We start from the raw sequence: 26,763 nt of genomic DNA on the forward strand, positions 1-26,763 counted from the left end.
AATTCTTAAAATAAAGAAAAGTATAACTAGATTGACCAAGTAACTTCATGTTTTCTACCAAGAAAGATACAGTATCCATGCAGTATAAAACAAAATCACCATTACAAGTTCATATCAGGACTCCATTTCTTGAACATTCACTTCCGTTACAACAAAATGAAGCACCGTCCGTAAAGTCTCACTTCTCCGTGGCCGAATAGAATGAGCAAAGCAGCTTGAAGCCGTTCGGCATATCGATCCTCCGTCGCAGTTTAAGGAAACATTATCTCGAGCTAAACTGAAGTCCCAAAAGTGAGTGTATGGCACTCGAGGTTTCTTAAATTTAACTGCAAGAAATTCGAAAGCGATAAAACCTTTGAGCATCTTCGCGAGTTAACTTTGACATCACCAGTTAGCGCTTTTGAACAAAAGCAACACTTTCAAGTTCAAACTGTGCGTGAAATGAGCAATAGGTAATCATGCATTCTATCATCATATTGTCTCCTGCTTTTTCTCCTTTCTAGAACAAGATACAATCTGCCTAAAAAAGAGCAATAGCTAAAACGACCTTCCAGATGATCAATCAAAGTTACAGTAAGGAACCAGTGCCTTCACCGGTCCAAGATCTAAAACCTGATTCTCAAACTTCCTGTCACGCTTAAATATCCTCCCCACCTAAGGGTCTATCATGGTCAGACAAGCATCTAATTGCTAGTGTGATCGTGAAATAAGAAGGCTTTAGGAAATGCAATCACTCACTTATCTTCCCAGAATGGAGAAAGCACTTTGCATGACTGGAGATTAGACAGTACATTAGAGTTCCACAACAAAAGATAAACATATGAATGTAATACTGATAATTTCGACTTGATTATTCTAATAAATTACAAAAATTGAATCAAGGCTCACTTTGTCATGAATCCTCAGGAGATTAGTCAGATTAGCCCGCCATTAGGTGTGTTAGTTTTTTTTATCTTCCATTACAATCTTTTGTCATTTATACTTGCGATGATTGAAATATCAGTTTCATCCAAGCAATTTACTGTTTCAATAGGACTTGCTCTTTGCAGAAGCAGACTGACCTGCCATAACATTCATTGCAACAGTAGCAGAACTACATCTAGAAAATCAGAAAATATAGTTAAGGAAAGACTTTTCATATATCCAGATACTTCATACAGGTATTGACACACAGAATGAAAAGGAACCATACCACAACTGCAGTTCCTGTCTCACAAAAGTTAGGAATGCAAATGAGTCTCACCAACTGCCCTTCTGATCCTGCAAAAAAGTGAACAACTTTCAGCCAGAGCCGCATAAGCTGCAGAGATTCAAAGGGAGTCTCCATTGGAAAGCAAATTATCTTGAAATTCTAAAGAAATTGCACCTTCTAGCGTCTGTGTCTCATATTTATCCTGATTCCCAACAAAATAAACATGAGGGCAACTCTCAATTAGGAAAGGATCCCTATCAGTGAAAGGATAGCAGCCTGCATCGCGATTATATAAGATCAGTGCAATAATGGGGAAAGAACAAGAGTGCCTCAACAAAGCCTTAAGCCATCTATTCTCTACATGATACTGTGCTATTCAGCTGGGCACCCATTTCATAAGTTTTTGTTAACACTAGTCAATTTCTTACAATAATTAGTGCAAAGTCAACAATACAAGAAAATGCAAATTTACCCAGAGTATTAGGTGCTGTTGGTGCGAGATGTCTCCATCTCAATGTTCTTTCCATAAATTCAAGCTTATTTTTTGCTTCAGAGTACTTCTCTAGATCATCAATGTTTTGACCTGATGTACCAAGAAACCTGTAAGATAAAACCACAGGTGAAAACAGATTATGCATATATGTCCTCAGTCAAATTATGGGATAATTACCTAATATTGTCAAGCTCAAAACAATGAGGATTTGTACAAGATCTAAATGTGTTGTAAGCTGATGAACCAGGGAAAAGGCATCTGTTGAGAGGCTGAAGAAAAAGCAGAGTTAGCAAGAGCTACTAAAAATTGAGTACCAACGTATTTAACAATATCGGAAGATACCAAACCTGCTGAGGCAAGGCAAAGTTTGCTGGGTCATTCGGCCCTGGCATGATATCCAAAGGCAACCCTGCAGCTATCTAAAAATAAGTAAAGACTTTCAGCAACCCGATCTTTAAGAGGCAAGAAAAACGATACTTTTTACGCATAAAAGAATAAATACACTTAGAGACATAAAATTACCTGCGTTAGCAATATATCAAGCTCTTTAATTGGTTCAGACAATCTTGATAGGTCCTTAGAAGCCAAATTCTGCCACAAGTGAGAAAATGACAGTCACCACTACTGCTTAAGAAGGAAAAAAAAAAACTCATCATGATCACTATCCTTACTTGTTCTATCCCATTTACTGACTATTTACTTCCACTCATTGAGTTAAGAATATCACTATCATTTATTTTTAAGCAACCATCAACTACGTCATTCAATGGACAGTTAAATTCAAGAATCTTTTCCCTTGGAGACCCAAAACATGCAAAAGACCTTCTTAGCCCAACGGGAAATGCAACAAGCATTATGTTTAATAGCATGTCAATATACAACTGTAGGTCACTCGACTAGTTCAATACTAGAAGGGTTGTAAAATTCAATCATGTATCTGTTTATTATAGAAACAGAAGGGAAGCTCTTCATATCTAAGTGCAGTCACTGTATCTTATCTTTCTGGAAGCAAAGAAGATTGTGTCTAGATAGAAAGGCCAACAACACCTCCAAGGAAAAGCACCTTTCTATGGGCAAGCAAGCATATGATGACATACCTGTCTGTTAAGAATTCCACGTGGAATTTCAACAGAATTTCCAGCAATTACAACATGAACAATTTCTGCTGCAATGCCTTGCTCCTGTTCAGCCAGCATCGTAGCAAAGTAAGCAAGACAGTCAGATTGATTGGCCATGCATCCTCTATTGATGGGATGGGAGAAGGAAAATAAAAAAAGTGGCCTTAACCTGTTCATCCCCAAGATGTCCAGTTATATGATCAACAAGAAGCTGAAACTGGAGGGGGTTACAAGTGCTGCTCCCAATGCTAAGCCCAGACACAAGAACGACATATTTGTCTTCTCCTGCTTGAAACAAAAGGCAAAGCGTGAGACGAAGTCCATAGCAAAAGACGTGCCAAATGAACAGACTTAAGCAGAATCTAAACTTCACACTCTGAGTAAAGAATTGCACATTTAATGAGGAAACGTTAACTATTTCCTTAAATGAAAAACCATACTAAAATGGGAAAGCGGGATCAAACATCATTTTAGAGATATAATGGGAAAACATAACCATGAGAAACAACAAAGACAAGTGAAGACGATGTTTTACTCTAACTAATATCCTAATGTGCCTTCTTTTGTATCAAGTGTTTTGCACACAATATCTACCTGCAGGCAGTGTCATTAAGAGCTTGAGACCCCACTGCTCATCTAGTACATCTCACTCACTCAGATTGCAAGCTTTTCGATATAGGTGTATTATTACACAAAGTCACTTCTCTTGTTAATAACAATACGGTGTTTGGTACGCTACAAGAACTTGACTTATCCCCACATGGTGTGATAATCTCTCCTTCTCACATACAGGGTAACTACAGAAGTACTCAAGACCGTGCTCTTAAGGATGGCCAAAAGAATGTACAAATGTGATGATTAGAACCCAGCCCTTGAGTAGAATGCACTAACTGCTTGAAGGACCCCTTAGGATTATTAAAAAAAATTGCTTACCTTGTTATAAATTAATCAGACACAAGAGTAACCCATGTTCCCTTCCTAGAAAGAAGAAACACAAGAAAACAGACGGAGCTGAATCAGTTCATACTTGACTTAAGAGGAAACTCCAACTGAGATGGTAGGCCTGCTTCAAGGACATCTTGGACTAGGAAGTCACCAGCATCAGTTTCCCTCCCATGCAAAGCAGCAACAACACCTTCTCTAGACATGTTAGTTCCCGTAATTCATGACAATAAAAGAAACTGATGGTGTTCTTTCCACTTCAAATTTGCAAAATTTGAAAAGTACAAATGACACAATAACACTACCTCTTTTTATGTTTTTTTCTTTTGAAAAAACAGTAACTCATATAGTTATAAACAAATAAAAGTATCTTTTACCAATACATTTCTTCTCTTTACATTCAGTCCCTCATTCTTTTGTGAACTTGAGTTTGTTTATCTTATGAAAAAGCTATTGTCAATCAATTAAAGAATTTCATCTTTAGTCCTGTAATCTGCAACTGATCATACCTGTCACATATGAAGTAGGTGAAAGCGAACTCCCACCAAGCTTTACCCTGCCACTCTCATCTTCTAACACAAGATGATCAAGAGGGTCCATGAAGTTGTGGCGCCTCACAAGTGGAACGGCAGACCTCTATTTTTTTTTAAAGTACATAAAACAAAAATAAAATTAATGCATCTTGGAGACACATCACAGTCTGCGTGCAGTGAACAGAACATAATTATACAGGACAAGATCACCAGGAAAATTACCTCTTTGGAGTATTCATCAAGTATAGTAGGTTTAAGCTTCATGTGCTTGTATAAAGTACCAACAATAATACATTCCTTGCCACCTTCTAATCCAAGTACAGTGCAAACTACAAGACATCATATAGCGACTATGAATCATACTGCACCATGGAATGTCAAGCCAGTGGTATTAGTGAAAATGATGAGGCTTCTACTAATAGAACTTCATGAAAGTTTTTCAACAGTTTACAAAATACTTGGAAAATTTTTACAGGTGTCCCTAAAGAGACCCACAATGCAACTGAAATAAGCAAGAAAAAAACTTCATAAGTACAACGAAAAGTTCAGCATGGGGCTAAACTTCTATTTTAACAAATTTCAAATCTCTCAAACACCATTAACAAGCCATTGACATATTAATTTAAACTGATTATGCGCAATTTGTAAGACTTAGCCCTACCCCATCTGCTGAAACAGGACGGGCAAAACAACAAAACCATGGAAAAGAAAAACAAAGTCAGTCTACCACAAACAGCTTCAAAAGAAAAAAAAATCTTCTGAGAAGAATTACAGAAACCCCTCGATCCCAAATGCGGAATATTCATTACATTACAAAAAGAGAAGGTCAAAGGGCTAAGATAAACTATAAAGCACTCAATACTTCCCCAGGAAATCCACCTCCCAATTGGGTAGTACAACCCCAAATGCACCAACTGGACAGCAAAACGGTAGCTCAAAAAATGGCACGTAAACGTAGCAAAGCTACAGCCTTTAAGAAGAAAGACCCTGAAAGCCACGAAATTTACCGGGGACATGGGGTTTCCAGTTGGGAACGAGAGAGTAGAGGAGGGTTCGCATCATGTGGAGACGAGCGAAGTAAATCTGACTGTACTGTTGACCCCGGTACATCTCCTTCTGTATCTCGAACGTCTCATCCTGCAACGCAACCCCCCGCACAAAAAAAAGAAAAAAGAGCCACCGTTGCGAAAATTAGAGAAGACCCAGATAGAGAAATCGAACAAACAAGACCAAAAGAAGTCGCGATCAGCTCGAGATTGAAGAAAAAAGAAGAAGAAAACACGCGTGGAGGTTCTCTGAGCTTCCGCGAGCAAGCACGCGCAACGCTTCAAGCGTACGGAGTCTCTCGGAGCCACGATCGAGGGGGAGAAGAAGGAAGGAAGGGAAGGTGGGGAAATTGCAGTACCAGGGAGAGGTAGGCGGACTGCTTCCGGCGGAGGGCGCTCGCCGCCGCGTCGATTTCCATGGCGGCCGTGGCGGGAAAAACGAAAACGTAGAAGCCAAAGTGGAGGTGAACTGAGAGAATTCGCACGGCTCCCTCCTTATCGATGGAGGGAGCTCCTGTTGATATAAATTAATATAAAAAATAAGGACTAGGTTGATCGAAAAGGGGATGTAGCTCACATGGTAGAGCGCTCGCTTTGCATGCGAGAGGTACGGGGTTCGATACCCCGCATCTCCACTTTTGTCACTTGCCCTTTTTATTTCGTATTTTTGGTGCGATCTAACATCGATTGCCTAATCTACTGCTATTCTTTGACCATAGCGTGATGACCCCACCAACAGGTGGAGACCACCACACGGCGATGGCTATTAACTCTCATACTATCATCATCGATTCTCCATAAAAATTAGCTGGAAGGACACTGAAATTGTAAAGTTTAGGATTAAATTGGCATCCGTACAATAGATTAATGATAAATTGGACAATTTTCCCATCATCGTACATGGGTAGCTTCTAATGTTCATGTCTAACACATTTGTTGTGGGGAATGTATTCATGAAGCAACTTGCGACACAAAGCGACCGTGTCGTCGTGCGACAAGCTTTTTCGGGTCATCTCACATCCACGACTGTTATCTCTTTGTCAGCAAAAGGAGGCAGCTTGTCGGATATTATTGATCTATGCTCAAAGACCGAACTCATTGTGGATTATCTATCTGATGCGGGGACTCATCGAGGGTGTGATATGTGAGATACGTTGAGGTGCTTTTGGGATTAGGGTTTCAAAGAGAGTTTTCTAGTTTGGTCTTTAGATTTTGGGGTAAAGGGTTGGAGGGAATTATGTCCAACCACCATTTTTAATGGAGTCCATAGCCCACACGCGAACTCAAACTGAACAAAAGACAAAACATAAAAGAAAGAAACAAAGATACACCAAACTACAAACAAAACCAATCGCCGCCGTCGACATTGCTTCATCAGTACGCCACATCCGCAGCCCCTCACCTCCGCCAGCAGCCCTTGCACCCCCCCGATTCTCTCTCTCTCTCTCTAGTCGGGTCGGACCAGTCGGGTTGCGGACGGCTTGAATGCCGCTATGGGACCTTAGCCACCTCCCCGGCAACCGTGGATGTACGGTTACTACCTCTGCAAGTTGCAGAAAACAGGGACGACTGTGGGGGCTTACGGCGAGAGGGGTGCAGCTCGATGATAGCGGCCTACAAGCTTAGTAAGCAGTGTTGACATCTAAATTTCGACATGAGGTTATGCTTATTTTTTCTGTTGATATTATTAAAATGCAATAAATGTTTGAAAGTTACTTTTACATAATATGCTATCGGTTTGAGGTTAGTTTCTTTCAAGTAGATGGACTCATTTGCTTTGTTGATTGATTTATTTGGTGATATTAATTAAACTGAAATAGATGTTTAAAAGTTACTTCACATAATACATTATAGATCCTTCATGACAAAAATGAAAGTGGTGGATGCATTTGAAATATATATGATCTAGAAATCCATTGATTCTCATCCAATCTGCCAAATCACGCAAATCATATAAGTATTTCATATGATGAATACACCAGATATCGTGTAACCAACCAATTGAAAGTGGGAAAAATTACACACAAAAATCTAAACCTTGTGGCACGGAATGCAACGAAGCCCTAAATCTATCAATTGGTTTAGCAAAGTCCTAATCCTCTAGTGCGGTCGAGTCCTAAACCTTTCAATTAGTTCAATTAAATCTTAAAACTTACGGTGAAAAGTTCAATTTAAGGATATTAAGTAGATACATTTTTAGGGGGAAACTTTTTAAAAGGTCCTTGACCTATTGCATTTTTACCAATTCAGTCATAAACCTTTTAATTTTGCCAAGTAAGTCATAAACCTTTACACATTTTACCAATTAGTACATCTGACCAATTTTGCCCAGAATTTGCTGATGTAGATGCCGACTGTCGCATGTGGCACAGACAGTTGGCGCGGACATAAACAATTTTTAATAATATTTAATATTTTTTCAAAATTTTATTATTTTTTCTTCTTTTTTTTTTGCCTTTGTTCTTCCTCCTTTTGCCGGTGATCGGCAACTAGCCACAGGCGATGGCTGGGCAGGTTGGCCTCACCTGGGTGAGGGTGGTCGTCGCCGCCACAAGCGAGGCTTGGCCGGGCTCCCCTCGCCAAATCGGGCTAGGCCAGCCCTCGCCGGGCATTGCATGAGGGTCGGCCTTGCCCAGGTCAGGGCGACCTTGTTAGATCTGATGAGTAGAGCCCTTGACGGGGCTCGACCTCGCCTAGCTAGGCCTTGCCTGTACCTAGTGACGGCGACCCTCGCCTAGGCGAGGTTATCCCACTGGGCCATTGCCTGTGGCTAGTCACTTGCAAAATAAAGAAGAAAGGAAAAAAAAAAGAAAGAAAAAAAGACAAAATAAAAATCATGAAAAATTATTAAAAAATTGTCCACGTCAGTGCTGGTTGTGTCATGTAGGACAGCCGGCGTTCACATTAGCGAATTCCGACCAAAATTGACTGAATATACTTAATTGGCAAAATTGAAAGGTTTATGATCGAATTGGCAAAAATATAATAGGTTTATGACTTTTTCGATAATTTTCCTAAATTTTCGGTGACTCACGAGCAACTTTGGGTACGGATTTAATAACATTTTTTTTGAAAAAAAAAAGTTTCAAGCTTTAATTAAATTAAATTGAAAGGTGTAGAACTAGATTATATTCCATTCCGTACACAAGGGTTAGGACTTATAAGATGTCGGACTTGCGGTTTTTCCATGAAAATTGAGATGTACAACCCAAATGGCATTAAGTAGAATGAGATTCAGAACACCATGACAATGACACTTGGTTGATTTACACCATGTTATCTTTGTCGTATGCGCACTCGTCACTTGAAAATGCCACAAAGAGGAAGATGGGGAGCGGGGTTTGATTCGCGAGGTCTGAAAGCCACACACGAGGCTGGGCACGCGGGTTGACTTTGAGATGTGAACGAACCCAATTTTGCTGATATCCCGCACTCCTAAACAAAAACAGGTCCTTTGCCCGTACGTCACCTGGGTGAGATATTTGCTGAGCGATATGCCCTTGCACCGTATGAATTCATTATTTCTTGTTCATATGGTTGATCACAACATTCACCCATAACCCATGGCGAAGTATTATTGATTTTAAGTACCGGCGTAATCCCGTCATTCGGTCTGGCTTTTGTCTTCCTGCTCGAGTCGCCGTTTCGAAAACTGTAGCGTGATTATCTTCTGTTAAGGCGTGAATGATAATCATTATGTTTCTATAATTTTTTATTTTTCTATTTCTAGGAATATGTTTGGAATAAAAATCCATTTGGCCACGCAATTTTATTTTTCTATTTCCAGGACAAATTGTTAGCTCGGAAATATGTTTTTAACAAAAATAAGAAGTATAAATTTTCTACTTTTTTATTTCTGAAACGAAAATAGAAATAACAATTCTTCTCATAGCTCGCCCTCACCACCCGCCGCCCGCCACCCGCCCGCTGATGTATGAATTCTACATCGATGCTATTGAACGATTTTCTGTTCCAAAAACAGAAAGTTCGTGTCATTATTAAACACTACTTTTTGCTCAGAAACTCGTTCGGGGAATAGAAATAGAAATCTATTTCTGGCCAGAAATTGGGCTTGGGAACAGAATAATTATCATTCACGCCCTTATAGTACCCAAATATTCGTTTTGAGGGATCTTTGCTGATATGAGCAAATCAGTTCTAGCCTTAAATCGCAGTTTTGTACTTTAAAGACGTGAACTCGTAGCAGCCTCGACTCTTTCGAAATGGATCCATTCTTTCGCTAATGGGGTTCGATAACTTGTCATGAAATTTGGTGCAAGACCCAATTGATTGATTAACAAAACATGAACAAGGTTAGGTTATCATACATGTACATGACAAGAATAAGGAATATACTCCCCAATTGCCTTTTGAAGATGTGTTTGTCCATGATCCGAAGCTCGTCTTACCTGTCATCCTCATCTCATTTCCTTTTTGTTATTAGAGTAAGCTAATCAGATCCAGATGTCACGATGATATTAATATTACAAGTTGCGAGGAAGATAGCTTGTCGGGGCCCGTTGACTTGACCTCCAAAGTCAAGAACTGATGTAAACCCCCAGGCGTCGACCAACATGCTTTATTATTTGCCCTCGCAATGCTTTGTGTTATGTTATTTAAGGATGAATTGTGTATCCGTCGACAGAAATATGTCTAAGTGTGAACGGATCCTCTGTTTTTTAATGTTCCACATCGATTATCTGTCTATTGGGTTTTGATGCGGCTCATATACAGGTGGTCTATCCCGGCTAAAGGCTTAAACTATCGTCCCCTGTTCTTCCCCAAGTTCATTTTGCGTGTGTCGCTTCCGGTTTGCGTAACATTCTCAACACGGTTTGCACTTAAGAAGGGGTGTTAGAATATCTCACGTTATTTGTGTATAGGGTTTCAATGGATTTTATCCAAATGTTTTCTTGTCTCCACCTAATAGCTTCTAATCAATGTTGAGAGGGGGACCAAACCATACCGAAAAAGGATTCATGATCGGAGACATTTATGCTCCGTTTGTTTTGTGAAAAATGAGTAATTGGAAAAATATTTTCCAAAAAATAATTGCTTCTATCGTTTGAAATAATTAGTCAATGAATTTTTTTTCATTATCGACTACTATTTATGTCCAAACATTTTTGTGGACGGTGGAAATATATATTTTTTCATTCATTCTATAAGTGATATAATCTATTATTTTTAAGTAAATATTTTTCAAGTCATTCGTTTTCCACGAAAGTGAGATTAGCATGTACTTAAAGATTCATGCTCCATAATTTTGAAATTGAAGAAAGAGTTCCAATTTCTGAATTCACTGAACATGCATAGAAGGCGATCTAGTGTCATTACAACAACACCTAATGAAAGTCTAAGAATTCATCAAGTTAGACAAGTTTTAATAGGTGAACTTTTGGCTGGTGTATAAACGTTAGTCCGGGATGCCGCTGAACCACCGTTTCAATAGCACTTTTCGGTGCACTTTGATTTTCTAATATCTAAGATATACGGGGGAATATACAAGTACTTTTCTTGCAAGAAATCCATTGATACATCAAGTCTCCCGTATACAAGTCCTGTGGATATATATGCTTGTCTACTGTACATTGTATGTCAACCAAGGAAAACCCTCAAAAAGAGACGTACATAAACCCACATTGAATACAAAAATGAAGAAAAACTCCAACCCAAGTAGCCAAATCAAACAAGAACAATACAAGATCCTTCAAAGAAAGCCAACAGCACCCCCCTAGCAGATCCTACCACTTTGCTTCCATTACATCCTCGTTAATGGAGCAAGAAGTAGCAGCAGCAATCTCCACCAAAATGCAGATTCAGTATCCCATACGCTATGTTTCATCAATATTTACAGCATACAAATCCTCCCTCACCAGATTAATGGATGGTACAAAGGCTGCAAATGGACTGGTTTTCCAGACAAATCATTCTCATCGCCACTAAGATGGGTACTTATATTTTCAGAAGTGTGACAATCTGAATCAAAGATGGTAGATTGGGGCGTTTGAGAAATTAGTTCAGACAGTCTGTGTACCGTGTATAAAATCTTTACACAGCAAAGTAAAGAGAGAGAGAGAGAGAGAGAGAGAGAGAGAGAGAGAGAGAGAGAGAGAGAGAGAGAGAGAGAGAGAGAGAGAGAGAGAGAGAGAGAGAGAGAGAGAGTATGAGCATTTTCATCGATCAACCGACAAATTTGATGTCAATCTCAATCCCCTAAAACCCTGAAACCAAATCTTGAAAACTCTCCACTCACTATAGAATTCTCCATCCACACACCCGCTTGCATGTTTCATCAGGAGACATGGTGATGGAGATGCTGGTGATGGTTTACATCAAAGGAGGGGATTTGAGAAGCATCCACAGGCAACAGAGGCAACCCTCCCAACTCAAGCATGAAACCGTCCAAGTCTGCAAAATCCTTCAAGTACCCACCTCCATCTCCTCCACCTCTCATCATCATCATCATCGCGTCTTCCTCCTTCATCCTCTCCCTCAGGTCGAACCCACGAAGCAGGTTTATCTGCTCCATCTTCCTTGGAATCGGCTTCTCAGGCATGATCTTTTGATGACCTTCTCTTTTGGGGACGATGAGCGCAGATGACTTCCTTTTCCGGCTCTTCTGATGGTCGGCAGCGCTGGCGGAGGGCTTCCCTGTGAGGCGTTGCACGAGTCCCCGGAAGTTGGCGGTGTCGGTCTTTATGATCTCCGGGGCGAATATGTGGATTATCCTGATCTTGGGTTTGACTTTGGCAATTGATCTTGAGTCTCTATGGAACCCTAGGGCAGATGATGGGGTTGAGGTGGAGCTTGGGTTCACCATGAAGGGTTGTTCCCTCAGGATCATCTCCTCCATGGCAACAAAGATATCTCAGCTGTGTGTGTGTGTGTGTGTGTGTGTGAGAGAGAGAGAGAGAGAGAGAGAGAGAGAGAGAGAGACGGCGGCGGTGTTGGTGGTGGTGGTGGTGGTGGTGGTGGTGGTGCTGAGGGGGTTGGTGAATTTGTTTAGAAGATGAGAAGAGGAGGTTTTTTATATAGAGTGGAGGAAGGAATAAAGAAAGGTTGTTTAGTTGGGGAAGGCAAAGAGAAAATAATGATTAACAAAGCATATCAAGCTGTCTTTTCGAAGGGAGGGTTGGATCATGGATCGTTGTCAAGCAGAATACGGGGGCGATTCTGTAGAAATAATAGAACTAGGTTCCCCCAAATTCTCATAACTTCAACGAAGACAAAATGGCTCTTTAGGTGAACTTACAGGCATATATTTCTTCTCCCACGACATTTTTAACGTGGGCATACCGATTCAACAGTTCACATGAACCTAAAACATAATTATCAATTATATATACATGTAATAATTTGTTATAGAGAGGGATGTACGACTCCATAGTCATTTGATTAGCTCAATATTTGAGAAACTTTTGCTACTATTTATGTTCCCCTCTACAATCAGATGTGCAATTCAGGGATTCCGAGAACATATGAAACCCCCGACCGAGATGATTTTACAATGTCGTTTCACATGCCGTTAGGGATTATGTGCCTATAATAACCATGGATTTTGAAACTTACAATTGAGGGATTATGGCTCGGTTTCATGATTGTGGCCCTCAAAAATTCACCCCCTAGCTTCCAAACACGAAACCCTAACTAAAAAACAAAAGAGACTAAGCAGATGTTATTTGTCAAGTCATGTCTCTTGGTGGATCCAGCTTAGGGTCAAGGATCAGTTGCCAAATGGTTAGGGCTTAGAATATACAAATACGGACTGTTACGGCAGTTTCTTTACCCCCTTGCTATGCTATGCGATGCCACTACTTAGGATATTCCAATACTTATATAGGATGATCCAAGTGTCATGCCTTGCACAATCCAACAGCTGTATGCTTTCCCGCGTTCTCCGACCTTAAAATAAACGAAACCAGAAGACAGCAAGAATCATGCCCTAATTCTCACTTTTTTTTTTCTCTTTCTTCTTGTTTCGATTTTGGCCGCCCTCGGCGAAACATATGATGTCTTTTCCCAATGGTCTTTAGCGCTCTATGAAAGTGAGATCCTGTATCCCCACGTCGGTATCTCTGTTCGGTACCTCATCCGTCTTGTGAGATCTTATGAGACTACCGACAACGGTTAGAAAAGCTTAAACTGTTAGATGAATGTGTGTTTTTGATATTTAAATAGGTTAGATTTTAGCCTGAGCCCAAAGCGTGGAAATATGTAATTGTGGAGGCTAATAGAGACTAGAAAGATTTGGATTCAAGACATCTTGCTCTGATACCATGCGAGATTTTGTGGAACTACCGAGCAATAAGGTGTTGAGTTCAAATCTTTTCAAATCCCTTAATTGTCTTCCTTGTTATATATTTCGACGCTTAGTATTAGGCCAAAGTCCATCCTAAGCGCGAGGGGAGTGTTATAATATTATACATTAAATCACATAGTTGACAGTGTTCTCATGAATTCTCACCCATTTAAACTATTGATGCATGCGAATAAACAATGGAAACATGTTGTGGCATCCAATGGAGGCATGGAGCAGAGCATGAACCCCACCGGCTTGCTCCCATCATTTTAAGATCACCATCTCACGAGATCGAGGTGCACCCGATGTTTACATATCATTAAGCGGACGTGCCACAAGTGCCCTTGACTTTGATACACTCGTGTTGATTACTGCAATTAGATCGATCGAGCAACGAGTACTCAGACGTTGGCATCCACCGATGAACCTATAGTTTTACATATGACATACCGTGTCCTTCCCAATTTATGAAATTAGGCCTCTTTCCCGACTTGCAAGACTCGGTTTTTACGAATGCGCTCTTTAATAGTGCAGGATTGAGGCACCAAAGTTCGTAGTCTCTCCGTCTCACACACAAGAAACAAACTATATGACTAAGTTATTGATTGTTGGTTGAACTTCCTAGGACCAAATGACCATCCACACTTTTTTGGGCATGGACGTCTGCATCTTGTACATCTATCGTGATAGAAAAAGATCACTTTTGACTTCATTTCGTCCAAGTGCAGATATGAGTGATGCACTTATCGGGCTTGAGAAACTCTTTTCTTTTTTCCCTAAGAAATTGACCAATAAATTAGAAGTAACGAGGTTATTGGTCCTTTTTAGTCCCTTCTGCAACCTGTCTTCGATATAATCAAGAATGTGCATCATCCACAAGTGTTGCCAATCACCAAATAATGGTTAGGAAATATAGAGTGACAAAAAGACCAGTTAAAGTTAATTACCTCATACTAGGTCTTTGGCGAGAAAATTGTTCAAAAGATCATAAATTTATTGCACTTTTACCAATTCTACATGAAACTTTTAATTTTGCTAATTAAATTTTAAACATTTTCACGTTTTGCTAATTGAGTCTATCCGGTCAATTTTAGCCGGAAATCGCTGACGCGAATGTGGACACTGACCATCCTATGTAGCACAACCGGCATTAATAATATTTTTTTAAAAAATCGAATTCTTTGAAGTATTTTTTTTTCTTTCTTTTTTTTTTCCTTTTTTTCTTCCAACCCTGGCAAGGGTCACTGGCCAACCCTCGCCAGACTTGATAGAAAAAAAATAAAAGGAAAGAAAGGAAAAGAAAAAAAATATAAAAATTTATCCATGTCAACACCGGTCGTCCTACGTGACACTACCGGCGTCCACATAAGTGGTTTTCGGTTAAAATTGGTCAGATGGACTCAATTAGCAAAACATGAAAAGAATTAGAACTCAATTGGCAAAATTGAAAGGTTTAGGACTAAATTGGCAAAAGTGCAATAAATTTATGACTTTTAGATAATTTTTTTGCTCCTTGGCTGGCAAGGTGTTCTTTTTAATGATGTCATTTCGTGTGCCAATGAACTAATTTCAATTACATATATGTATATATGTATATATGTATATAAATACTGATTAACAACCTAGTCTTCTTCTCTTATCTCTAAATAACTTGATTATTCCCCTCATCTCTAACTTTATATTGTTAATGCCCTTAATCTGTCACAACGAAAGCTAACTATTATCGAACCAACGATAGTAGGTGTTTAACATCGAATTGAGAATCAAGTCTTGCCTAAAAGTGACGTGATTAGACTCAGAATTTGAATATCTGATACCTGAATTTCCTTGTTCATATTGAACTTTTAATGTCACATGTGGAATGTAAAATCCAAAGCCCAAGCCCAAATGTTTCTTTTGTTAGGCCCTCAGCCCACCTCCATTTTCCTTCGGCACTTGATACAAAGGAAACTTTTTTAAGAAGAAAACAGTAGAGAGAGAGAGAGAGAGAGAGAGAGAGAGAGAGAGAGAGAGAGAGAGAGAGAGAGAGAGAGAGAGAGAGAGAGAGAGAGAGAGAGAGAGAGAGAGAGAGAGCTGCTGAAAACAAGAGAAGGGAAAAGAGAGAGAGACAAAGAACTCGGATGAAGCCGAGGGAAAGAAGAAGAGGGTTCTTACATATGCGCTCCGAATGTCTCAACGAGTCCGATTAACTTCGTTTTGCAGTGCTCGGTAAAGATTCAAACACTGTTTAATCAAAGGAATTCTTGTAATTAAGCCTAAATTCATATTAGTGTAGATTTTAGTTTTCTGGGTTTATTCTAGTGATTATTAAGCTATGAAATTATGTTGCGAAGAAACAATAAAGTGTTATGGAGTTGTGAGATTTTAAGAAGTCGATTTGGAGTTTGATCGGAGCCAATATTTAAAGTTTCATGCGTGCTATAATTTGGTTACATATTACTATTTTTTGCGATGGTTTTCGCCCACTTCCAGCAATCTTTCATATTACATTAGTAATCGTTATCATCAAAAAAATATAGGAGATTTTCCCAACACTTTTGAGTTAGCCAAATTTATGAACTTTTAGTAATTTGAAAGAGCTTTCTTTGATAGTAAGCTCACTTGAATTGCAGTTCAATGGAGAGAGTTGAGTCGAAGCCAAATTCGGCGTGCAAAATGAGTGTAGCGGACTACAATGAATGTATGTTATGGGCAAGTTTTCGTTAGTGTGTAAGAGTTGTTTGTCGTCGAATAAGTTTAACTTAGACAAGTCTTTATTAGGTACTTATTTATTCTATTTTTTATATTTGTTTCTTGCTTAATTAATAGTATTTCGAGTTCGTTGGCTCAAATAACTTTGTTTGTTTGGTTTTGGCATTCCCATGTGAGTGGTGCTTATGTCTTCTTTGATTTGTAAACTTGTGACTTAAAAATGATAGAAATTAGATATGTTATGAGTTATAAAAGAAGCATCATATGGTTTGATACTTCATTTAAATAAAAAGGGATTTTTAGAACATATTTATTGCATAAAGACGAGTCGGACATTTACTGTCGTTATGATAATTTGAAATGGCAAAGTATCTTTGAAATAGTTTTGATCTGAATACTTGTGAATGGTTTTGAGAAATGCTTTATGAAATGAATTATGAAAGGTTATACATTTTGATATTATGAACTTGATTTTTGAAATGTATTTTGCTTGATGAATTGAATTTTGAAAGGATATATGTTTTGGTTAAAAAACTTGATATGGAATGAGTTACTGGATTTGATTTGTGGGTATTTGGAGGATGAGTAGTGGTTCTGAAACTCATTATTGGTATGTTTAGAACCAATTGAGGGGTTGAGTATGCATATTGTTTTCATGACATTCTTCTGAGTTGATCCACCGGCCGATATAGATGGAGATTTGGCTAAGGGGGAATTCTAGTTAGCTTTGTCACAAGGTGTTAAGCGTGACCATAATTGGATATTTGAGCACTAGATTGATTAATGGATGAACAATCACTGTATGATTTGATATAGATTAATCAATGGAATGAACCATTAATGTTTGATTTGATATTGTTGACTAATTTGGTACATATAAAACTTTGTTGAAATGATATAACTTATTTTCTATGTTGTACGTATATTATAAACTAGATTTGAGATAAATTAGTTATCGTATTATTTTGTAAATATGCATAGTAGATGCTGGATCTGCTTAGAAAATGGCTTAGTTCCCTAAACTACCATTAGCTTTAGGCCCTAACTCAATTGTCTTAAACTTTTTTTTGTCTAAAAAAAGCCCTGAATTTTAGGTCAATTCCCAATTTTGGTCCCAATCATGTTTATGTAGGAAAGAGACAAAAATCTTAGTAATTCGTGTAAAGAGACATATTAAAAGAGAGTCATAAATTTAAGAAAACGTGTAATTCTCTCATTGAACAGACCAATAATATATGGTACAATAAATCAAGCACAAAAATTTTACAAAAACAAAATAAAAGTACACAAGGCAACTAAATTTAATGTATGTGTATATATATTTTTTGTCTATTTTATTCTAACTCTCATCTTGCTTTCAGACTTTTGCTTTGCATCCGTGTAAAGTGTGGGAGCCGAACCTACATTTGAAACTAATCGTTCCCACCCTCAGCCCTCGAAAAGATGGAGATTCGATCTCCTTATCTCCTCCTTCCCAAATGAGAAGGATGGCTATTGGGACAACTCTCGGTAGTTAATGTATGTATATTGGTTCTACCACAAATTGTTGGTGCCTTCAAACTTCTAAGAGAGTGGCTTAGCTGTGATGTTGTCGTCACCAAGCCCAACAAGCTACACTCTCATGTCGACCATTGCCAGACCTGTTAATATGGATTTTAAACCCATATATGACCCATTTAAAATGGCTCACTAAAACTTTGAATAGCCAATCTTAAATGGGTCTTAAAATTTTAAGTCTATCATAAACAAGTCTAAATGGGTTGAGTATAGGACCCATTTCCAACCCACCTATTAGGCCCGCACACACTTTCCCCCTTTTATAAAAATATTTATTTAAAAAAATCGAAATGATACTTATTTTTATTTTTTTCTCTTTTTCTTTATTTTTCTTTTTTCTTTTCTTTCTTTTTTCTTTATCTTTGGCTAGTAGCTGGCCACAGCAATGGCTGGTGAAGCTCGAGCTCGCCTGAGGCCTCGTCGATCTAGCGAGATTCAAGCTCGTTGGCCTTGGGTGAGCTCGACCTTGTCGGATCTAGCGAGGTGGAGCCTCGCCCAATGCTGGCAAGGCTCAGCTCGCTTAGGGCTGGCGAGCTTATCCTCGCCTGTGGCCAGTCGCCAGCTGTCACCTTGGCCGGCCACTGGCAAAAAATAAAGGAAAGAGAAAAAAGAAAAATAATAATTAAAACTTCGATTTTAAAAAAATAAAATTATTTAAATTAATGCATGAAGTAAAATCAAATAAGATTTTATATACCAAATGCCGGAAAATATTTTCTAGTTCATTTTCGAGTTTCAGCCAAACACTGGAAATTTTTTATTTTCTTGGATAATGACTTTATGGAAAATATTTTCTAGAAATGTTGCATTTTTCGCGAAACAAACAAAATCTCAATTTTAAGAAAAATTATAAAAATTGCTCACTAGCTTTGTATTGCATGAAAATGTTTTAGCAGTATAATTTAAAAAGAAAAGTCATAAAAAAAGTTTTCCTCGATTGAGTTAAATATATGACTGTTTTAGCAATATAGGCTGAGTCGGGTATAAGTTAGGTACGGGTCGGGTATGGGTCGGGATATTTACATTATAAATAAATGGGTATAAATGGGTTAATGGGTCAATTTAGGTTTGACCATTTATGATCTGACCCAAATTTGACCCGACCCACCCGTTTAACATGTCTAACCACTGCGCGCTACTCTCATTTACACAACCATATACTTTGTCTCCTCTGTTGCATAGTCTTTCGCCACCAGCCACTACTAGAACTCTCGCCTTCATCATTGCCAAAACTACCATCGACCTCATGGCAATATATCATTATATTCCCATAGCCCTCTTTGTCGCCTCTCTCTCTCCTACACCGTAGCTCCACGCTGCCTCTCCTATCTACTTTTGCCTACCCAACCCTTACCGCCTCTTAGAGTAGTTGACTCTATCATTATTCATTAGCATCCATCCAACGAGGAAGTATCTTTTATGACAAATACACCATGCAACAGTGATGATGTGGGGTTACCGGCCAATCACCGTTGTCCCTATGCTATGAGTCCAATTCTGCTTGGCTCCATATGTGTTTGCATCTCACTTTTAATGGACAAGTTACGCCAGGTATCTCTACTACAAGAACTCTCACCTTCGTCATCGACAAACTGCCACCGACCTCCTAGCGTTCTTCTACCATGGCACTCTTTGTTGCTTTTCTCTCTCACCTATACTGCACCTCCATATTGCCTCTCCTATCTACTTTTGCCTAGCCAACCCTTGCCGCCTCTTACAGTAATCGACTCTATCATTAGCATCCATCCAACGACGAAGTACTCCACGTGGTAGATACACCACGCAATTGTGATGACGTGGGGTAATCGACCAATCACCGTTGTCCCTATGCTATGAATCCGATCCCACTTAGCTCCATGTGTGTTTGTATCTCACTTTTAATGGACTAGTTATGCCATGTATCTCTGCCACGTGATATTTCTGCCATAAGAAATACCTTCTCTTGTTGGTCCAACGATCATTAGAGCAAGAATCCCCATTGCTGCTGTCCACGCAGTGCTAAGATGGGATGTTTCAATAGCTTCCTGTGAAAGAGCCACAACACGGGCTTCCTGCGATACTGGGCTTTTGCGCCTAACAGATCTGCTCCGCATTCATTTTAGTTGGGACTTTTTGGGCTCCTGATTTTCCTTTTCTCTGTTACTGTCAGCAGCTATGCAGCAGGAGCCTAGACTCCCTTCCGTCATCCCAAACGTGGGAGGTTACTATAACTGCCTATTTGGCGATAGACAACCTAAATTGACGTGAAGTCTACCTTCTTCACCTGGAAGCCCCCATGTTCCCTCCATATCTTTTTCTTCCCTGAAAAGAGAGAATACGGAGGAGTTTGAGAGATGTCATCTCTGTAGAAGTGATAAGTCGCAAACTTCCCACCTCCAATGAGGTTGTCCCTCCCCTTATCCTCCTTGAGCCTTTTAGCTCTTGCTCATGATCAAGTCTTACGGGTGTTAATCAAGCCACTATCTTTTTCTTGGCGTGGGAGCTGCCAATACCCAGGAAGGTTTTTTATGGTCCCCTGGGAAGTCTCAACGAGACCGGACCCTACCAAACTCGGCTGAGAACCCTCACCATGAAGGTTCTCCCTTCATTGTCTATGGAGCCTTTTGAAGTCCTGCTTAGGACTAAAGTTGGGACTTTTTGGGCTTCTGATTTTCCTTTTCTCTGTTACTGTTAGCATGTGACGTGTTGATTGGCACGCAGGATTCTGACTTTACTTTCTGGTTTGGGTTTCCACGTTAAATCTTTAATTCTCGATTTTGCATTGCCCAATTGATTGTTATGTATTGCAATGTTTATCATACTCATTTAATTACATAGAGAGGGGAAAAGAAGTTACTTGTTCATATTAATTTGCTGTACATGATGGGATGTGGTCCCACCAGAGTCTTTCCAAAAATTATTGCTGGAGGTGCGTGGCCAGAGACCTTTGGCTTTTGTTTGGCCCTAACATTGTGAACAAGTATCAGATATATTTAAAATAATTTTATTTTGCATTTTAAGTGAAGTCAAAGTCAGTCTATTCCAGAAAAAAAGGATCAATATTGCGAACCACAAAAATCAAGATGAATGATCGATTTTTTTTTACTTGAGAGACCAAGAAATATTACTCTGAATGGTCAACTTGCCTCTTATAAACCACTAAAAAGTCGCAGTTTATTCTTGGGCTTTGGACGAATCTCATTTAACTTAAGTTGAATGTCTTTGATTGTCCTTGCGAGTGAATTCAGTCCTTAATTTGATTGTGATATGAGGAACTCCACAAATGGGTAACCACAACGATAATGCCATCAATGGAAAGCAATTGCTAGAGATAGAAAATATATAAGAGTCAAGTTGAGTTTATTATAGACTATTGACACATGTGATGGCATGGTTTATTCCCATGTATACTCGCGGTTCCATGTGATGTTATCATTGCTGAAGTAAAACCCGTCGTCTCGAACAGACCAATAGCAATCCACGCTGTCACATCTTATCTCATCCCGAGCCGCCCAGAATGCGACGAAATACTTAAATCGCCCCTGCCATTGAGCAGAGCAGAAGAAGAGGGTCCTCCTAAAGAATTGAATATGAAAACGAATCAATCGCTCATCATTTGGGTGGAGGATCCGGAACCTGAGATCGTTGTCCTTGGATTTGCAATGCAATGTGAGGTCACCAGGTAAGTTGTTGACGATGTGGACATGGTACAACTGAAATATATCGGCCTGCGATGGTGGAAGAGAGGATAGGAAGGAAAGTGACATGACAAGGCCGAGAATAAATTGGTTTAGGGATTTCATTGCTACAAAGTATTATGATAATTAGTGCAGTTTGGTGAAGAGTCTTTTAAGTATATTTATAATAAATATTCTCTGTCCATTATGAACATATATGGAAGCCAGTATATTTATAAAAATTTGCTACTTCCACTTTATAAGGAAACTATTTTAGGGAACTTTTAAATATTCCCTAAGTTTACCAGCAACTTCCACTTTAAAAGAAAAAGGGTTAATATAATGAAAAATCCAAACTGGTATACTTGTGACAAATTTACTCAAAATTAATTTTTTGACCACAAAAAACTCAGAACTGGTATACTTATGATAAATTTACCCCAAACTAATTGTTTTACCACCAAGAACCCCCAAATGGTACATTTGTAACAAATTTACCCTCCATTAGTTTCCGTTAAATTATATTAATATCACGAAAAATCACAAACTGGTATATCTGTGAGGTAAAACCCTAAATGGGTATACCTATCAACTGTCACCTGTCATCCACCTCAACAATGTGACGAAAAATTTAACGGAAACTAATGGAGGGTAAATTTGTTAGAGGTGTACCAGTTTGGAGGTTTTTGTGGTTAAATAATTAGTTTATGGTAAATTTGTCACAGGTGTACCGGTTTGAAATTTTTCATGGTATTAACCCAAAAGAAAACTATATTAGGAAATTTTTAAATATTATCCAATTTTACCAACAGCTTCCACTTTCTAAGGAAACACTTTATAAGGAAATCATTTTAGGGAATTTTCGAATATTAGCTAATTTTACAAACAACTCCCACTTTATAAGGAAACTATTTTGAGGAATTTTATTTGAATAATACCAAATTTTACCAACAACTCTCACTTTACAAGGAAACTATTCTAGGGAAGTTTCAAAGATTCCTCAATTTTACCAATAACTACCATTTCTGAGAAATTTTTATTTGAATACTACCCAATTTTATAAACAACACCCACTTTACAAGGAAACTATTTTAGTGAATATTTTTTGAATATTAACCAATTTTACTAACAACTCACAATTTATTTGGGAAATTTTGAATATTACCCAATTTAACCAACAACTACCACTCTAGAAGAAAACTATATTAGGGAATTTTCAAGTAGTCCCTAATTTTACCTTTAACTCTGGTAGAATTTTGACTATAGGAAGAAGCAAGTTGAAAATAAATGACTTTTGAATTTGGAACGGGGTGGTCTATCTTTTGTGCCTATCAGATATACTATTGGGATAATTTAAAAAATCATCTCTAATTTTTATTCAATATCAATTTGCGTTTGCCAATAAACATCCCAAATACGAATCCACCCTCAAGCATATACAAACCCTAAGCCCTCCTTTTTCCTCTCAAAAAACATAAAGCAAAAATTCAATTACATTCGTATAGGATTAGTTCAAGTAGGAGTTAAGCCTCTTACAAAACAAGGATTAAGCAAGATCAATATGAACAAATCCTATAAAACTCTGATTCTCCACATCATTCACCTACTTATTCACAAGTGATAGACCCATAACTCAATGTCCTAGAAAAACAATTTGAGCCAAATAGAACAATTTTAAATAAAGAATTTAATTCAGGAGAAAATAAAGAAATCAGACAATGGGTTTTTTTTTATACTTTTCCTAGTCAACCTAAAGATATTAAAAAATAATATTATGATTACATGTACAAACATGAAATCAATATATTTTTCTTTGATTGGTTTGAAGAACACTTTCTAGAAACAAAAGAAGTTTTAGTTTTAGATCATAATTACACATAGAAATTAGATAATGACCAAACCATAATATCCAATCACCCTCCGCTTAGAAAAATAAAAGTCCAACATCGAGATAGTGAAATAATAGCTACCCCTTTTAGATTAACTACTGAAACGGAAAAATTACACATCCAAAAAATAGTACAACAAAATAATTATACAAACCAACATCTTCACATTATCGGAAAACAATTAGATAGGATATAATCATGGGTCACGATTTTTCCATTTTTCCTTTGACTTCGACACTCCCTTTTTTTGTGTTTACACTATACTATCCCTTGTGGGGCCCACCACTTTTGGTATAACTCTATAAAATTGATCTTTTTATTTGGTCAACTATCTCTATTTTGTTTTTTTTTTCCTTGCTGATCCCACTTACCTTCTTCTTTTCTCCGCTCTAGCAAATCGCCTCCCTATTTTCTCTCCCACTCCTTCTTCCACAAATCTCTCCTGCATCTGCAAATTCCAAAGCAACTACTTACTTCAACAATCCACTTCTGCCAAAGAAAAAAATAGCAAAAGGAGTGGGAGGCATAGAAAGAAGAGAATGGCTTGTAAGACAGAAAATCAAGAGACGATATGCAAAAGCGGAAAACTAAGACAATGGCGAAAGAAAGAAAGAAGAAGAAAAGTGGGACCCGCAAGGAAAAAAAGAAGAAACAAAATAAAAAGAGTTGACCAAATAATAAAAAATGGCTAATACCACGACAAACTTCAAATTAGTACACCCGTGACAATTTTACCCCAAATTAATTTTTTGACCACTAAAAACCCCACACTGGTATACCTGTGACAAATTTACCCTCAATTTGTTTCCGTTAAATTTTACTATCAAATTGCTTTGTTAAATGACACGCGGCAGTTGACTGACGTGACAGTTTTATGTTTTACCCTCCGTTTATCACAGGTGTACCGGTTCGTGATTTTATGTGATATTAATCCAATTTAACGTAAATTAACGAAGGGTAAAATTTTCACAAATGTACCAATTTGGGATTTTTAGTGATCAAAATATTAGTTTGGAATAAATTTATCACGGGTGTACTAGTTTGAGGCTTTTTGTGATTAAAAAATTAATTTGGGGTAAAATTATTACAGATGTACCAATTTAGAATTTTTTGTTGTATTAACCCTAATAAAAAGGATCATTTTTATAGAGTTGTATCAGAAGTAGTGGCCGCACAAGAGAGAGTATGGTTGAAACACACACACACACAAAAAAAAAGGAAGTGTCCAAGTCAAAAGAGGAGTGGAAAAAGCATGCTGTATAATCATCTGTCCAAAATTCTACTCCTCATATTATGATAAAAATAGAAACTTTTAAATAACCAATATTTATAACATTTAAGTTCCCTAAAACCCTTAGTCCTAAATTTGGCCCAGTAATAGATACTCATTCAATAAAAAGTTTAGTCATTAATAATACACTTGACCAAGTCAATGTTATGGATATAATCACTAATGAATCCATTCCTGAGATAAATAGACTCACATGGAGAGATCCATAAAAAACTTTACTACTCTTCAGCCACACCTCCTAATATTGCTCTAGAAGAATTATCACATAGAATCCACAATAAATACTTTCTTGATTCAATCTATGGACATAATATAGATGGCATCTCTGAAAATAATATTTTGAACATATTAAATCAAAAGGGTTAATATCACAAAAAAAATCCCAAACTGGTACACTTATGACAAATTTTACCCAAAACTAATTTTTTGACCAACAAAAATCCCAAACTGGTACACCCGTGACAAATTCAGCCTCCGTTAGTTTTCGTTAAATTTTATCTTCAAATTGCTGAGTTGAATGATACGTGACAGTTGACGGGTGTACCCGTTTATGATTTTACCCCTCTATTTATTACAGATTTACTAGTTTGTGGTTTTTCATGATTTTAATCCAATTTAACGGAGAATGAATTTATTATAAGCGTACCAGTTTGAGGTTTTTGATGATAAAAAATTAGTTTGGGGTAATTTGTCACATGTGTACTAGTTTAAGGTTTTTTGTGATAAAAAAAATAGTTTATGGTAAATTTATCTTATATGTACTAGTTTGGGGTTTTCCGTGATATTAATCCTCAATCAAATGGTTATAGTAGCCAATGCCTATAAACTCAACAAGAAGTTTTTGATCACGCTAACAAGGGGTTTCTTATCACGCTGTTTATCATCTTTTAGTTGCCGGTTTCACTGGACAATTAAAATGTTAGTGGGATAATTACTTAATTGATGAACAAGACTGAGATATTAAGTGCATTTGAAATAGATTAATACGGTCAACGTATTGAGGATGAAAATGGACAAATTGTCCAAGACGCTACCAACGCACTTATTTTCTCTATATCACATCACTTCATAGGAGATCCTTCACATATAAGTGATAAAAATCAAGATCTTTTATCAAATATGAAATGTAAATCCTTAGGAAAATTTAGAGAATATAAAGATCTTTTCTTACAAAGAGTGTTAAATAGACTAGACTGTAATCAACCATTTCGAAAAGAAAAGTTCTTAGCACATTACCGCTTCTAACAGGAAATCAAGTTTGAGATAAAATCATAGAAGATTATAATGGTCAAATCTCTTATCATTTTCTTTCATATGGCAAATTGGTTTCACATGCTTATAGGCAAGGAGCACAAATGTGTAACTCGATTAAATTACGACAACAGCTTAAAAAAGAACAATCACTTATTAATGAAAAATCGAGTGCACAAGTAATTTTAGGAACACCGATTGAAAGATTAATCTTATCTGCAGAAAAACTCCCTGACAAAATCAAAGTCAAAACCCAATTACAAAAATTTTAGGAAGCCTTTATTATATCTTACATTTCTTCCCAAACATCAATATACTCTGTAAACCCTTACATCAAAGGTTTAAAAAGAAGCCTCCGCAAAGGACATCAATTCATACAAACATTATGAGGCAAATTAAATCTCATGTTAAAGAAACAGATGTTTCTGAAATAGGTTATGGGGGAATACTCAAACAAGTCAAAAATAACAAAGAACAAATCATTCAATTTCTCTGCGAACATTGGAATCAAACTCAACAAAATTACTCCACAATCAGGAAAGAAATATTAGATATTGTTTTATCAATTTCTAAATTCCAAAGAGACTTTCCTCTTGCGAATTGATTGTAAATCAGCAAAGGAAATTTTACAAATAGATATTTTAAATATTGCCTCAAAAAAAAATTTTGCCGGATGGCAAGCCATATTATTAGTTTTTGATTTCGCTATTAAATCTATAAATGGTTTTACAAATTCTTTACCTGATTTTCTCACAACAGAATTTTTACAAGAGATACCATGCCACCAAAACCCTCCAAAAAA

The 26,763-nt window shown here is 37.7% G+C and overlaps 2 protein-coding genes and 1 non-coding gene across 5 annotated transcripts; 1 reads left to right on the forward strand and 2 right to left on the reverse strand.

Moving 5' to 3' along the window:
- Positions 1 to 2: 2 nt before the first annotated feature.
- On the reverse strand, positions 3 to 5,798 carry LOC115678541 (DNA polymerase delta small subunit). 3 transcript variants are annotated; one of them, XM_056315071.1, is made up of 14 exons: positions 5,684 to 5,798; positions 5,286 to 5,415; positions 4,501 to 4,607; positions 4,255 to 4,381; positions 3,831 to 3,938; positions 2,973 to 3,088; positions 2,783 to 2,866; positions 2,208 to 2,276; positions 2,033 to 2,094; positions 1,863 to 1,954; positions 1,665 to 1,775; positions 1,367 to 1,468; positions 1,193 to 1,260; positions 3 to 326 (listed from the first exon to the last, which is right to left on the reverse strand). In XM_056315071.1, exons 1-14 carry the CDS (start codon positions 5,741 to 5,743, stop codon positions 273 to 275), a joined length of 1,290 nt encoding a protein of 429 aa, XP_056171046.1. In that variant the 5' UTR covers positions 5,744 to 5,798; the 3' UTR covers positions 3 to 272. The 3 variants fall into 3 exon arrangements, with proteins under 3 accessions (XP_056171046.1, XP_030457795.2, XP_056171047.1); XM_030601935.2 differs by having other exon boundaries at positions 1,665 to 1,792; positions 2,033 to 2,104; XM_056315072.1 differs by lacking the exon at positions 3 to 326 and adding an exon at positions 340 to 1,099 and having other exon boundaries at positions 1,665 to 1,792; positions 2,033 to 2,104.
- Positions 5,799 to 5,886: 88 nt separating this feature from the next.
- Positions 5,887 to 5,959, forward strand: TRNAA-UGC (transfer RNA alanine (anticodon UGC)). The gene has a single exon. It is a non-coding gene; the product is annotated as a tRNA-Ala (tRNA).
- A 5,347-nt stretch (positions 5,960 to 11,306) lies between these two features.
- On the reverse strand, positions 11,307 to 12,248 carry LOC115678683 (VQ motif-containing protein 17). Its single transcript, XM_030602091.2, has one exon. It carries the CDS (start codon positions 12,178 to 12,180, stop codon positions 11,620 to 11,622), a length of 561 nt encoding a protein of 186 aa, XP_030457951.1. The 5' UTR covers positions 12,181 to 12,248; the 3' UTR covers positions 11,307 to 11,619.
- Positions 12,249 to 26,763: the final 14,515 nt, after the last annotated feature.

Source organism: Syzygium oleosum, unplaced genomic scaffold, assembly GCF_021117445.2.
Source record: "Syzygium oleosum isolate NSW1041296 unplaced genomic scaffold, Sole_v2.1 Sole_v2.10, whole genome shotgun sequence".
Classification (NCBI taxonomy): Eukaryota; Viridiplantae; Streptophyta; class Magnoliopsida; order Myrtales; family Myrtaceae; genus Syzygium; species Syzygium oleosum.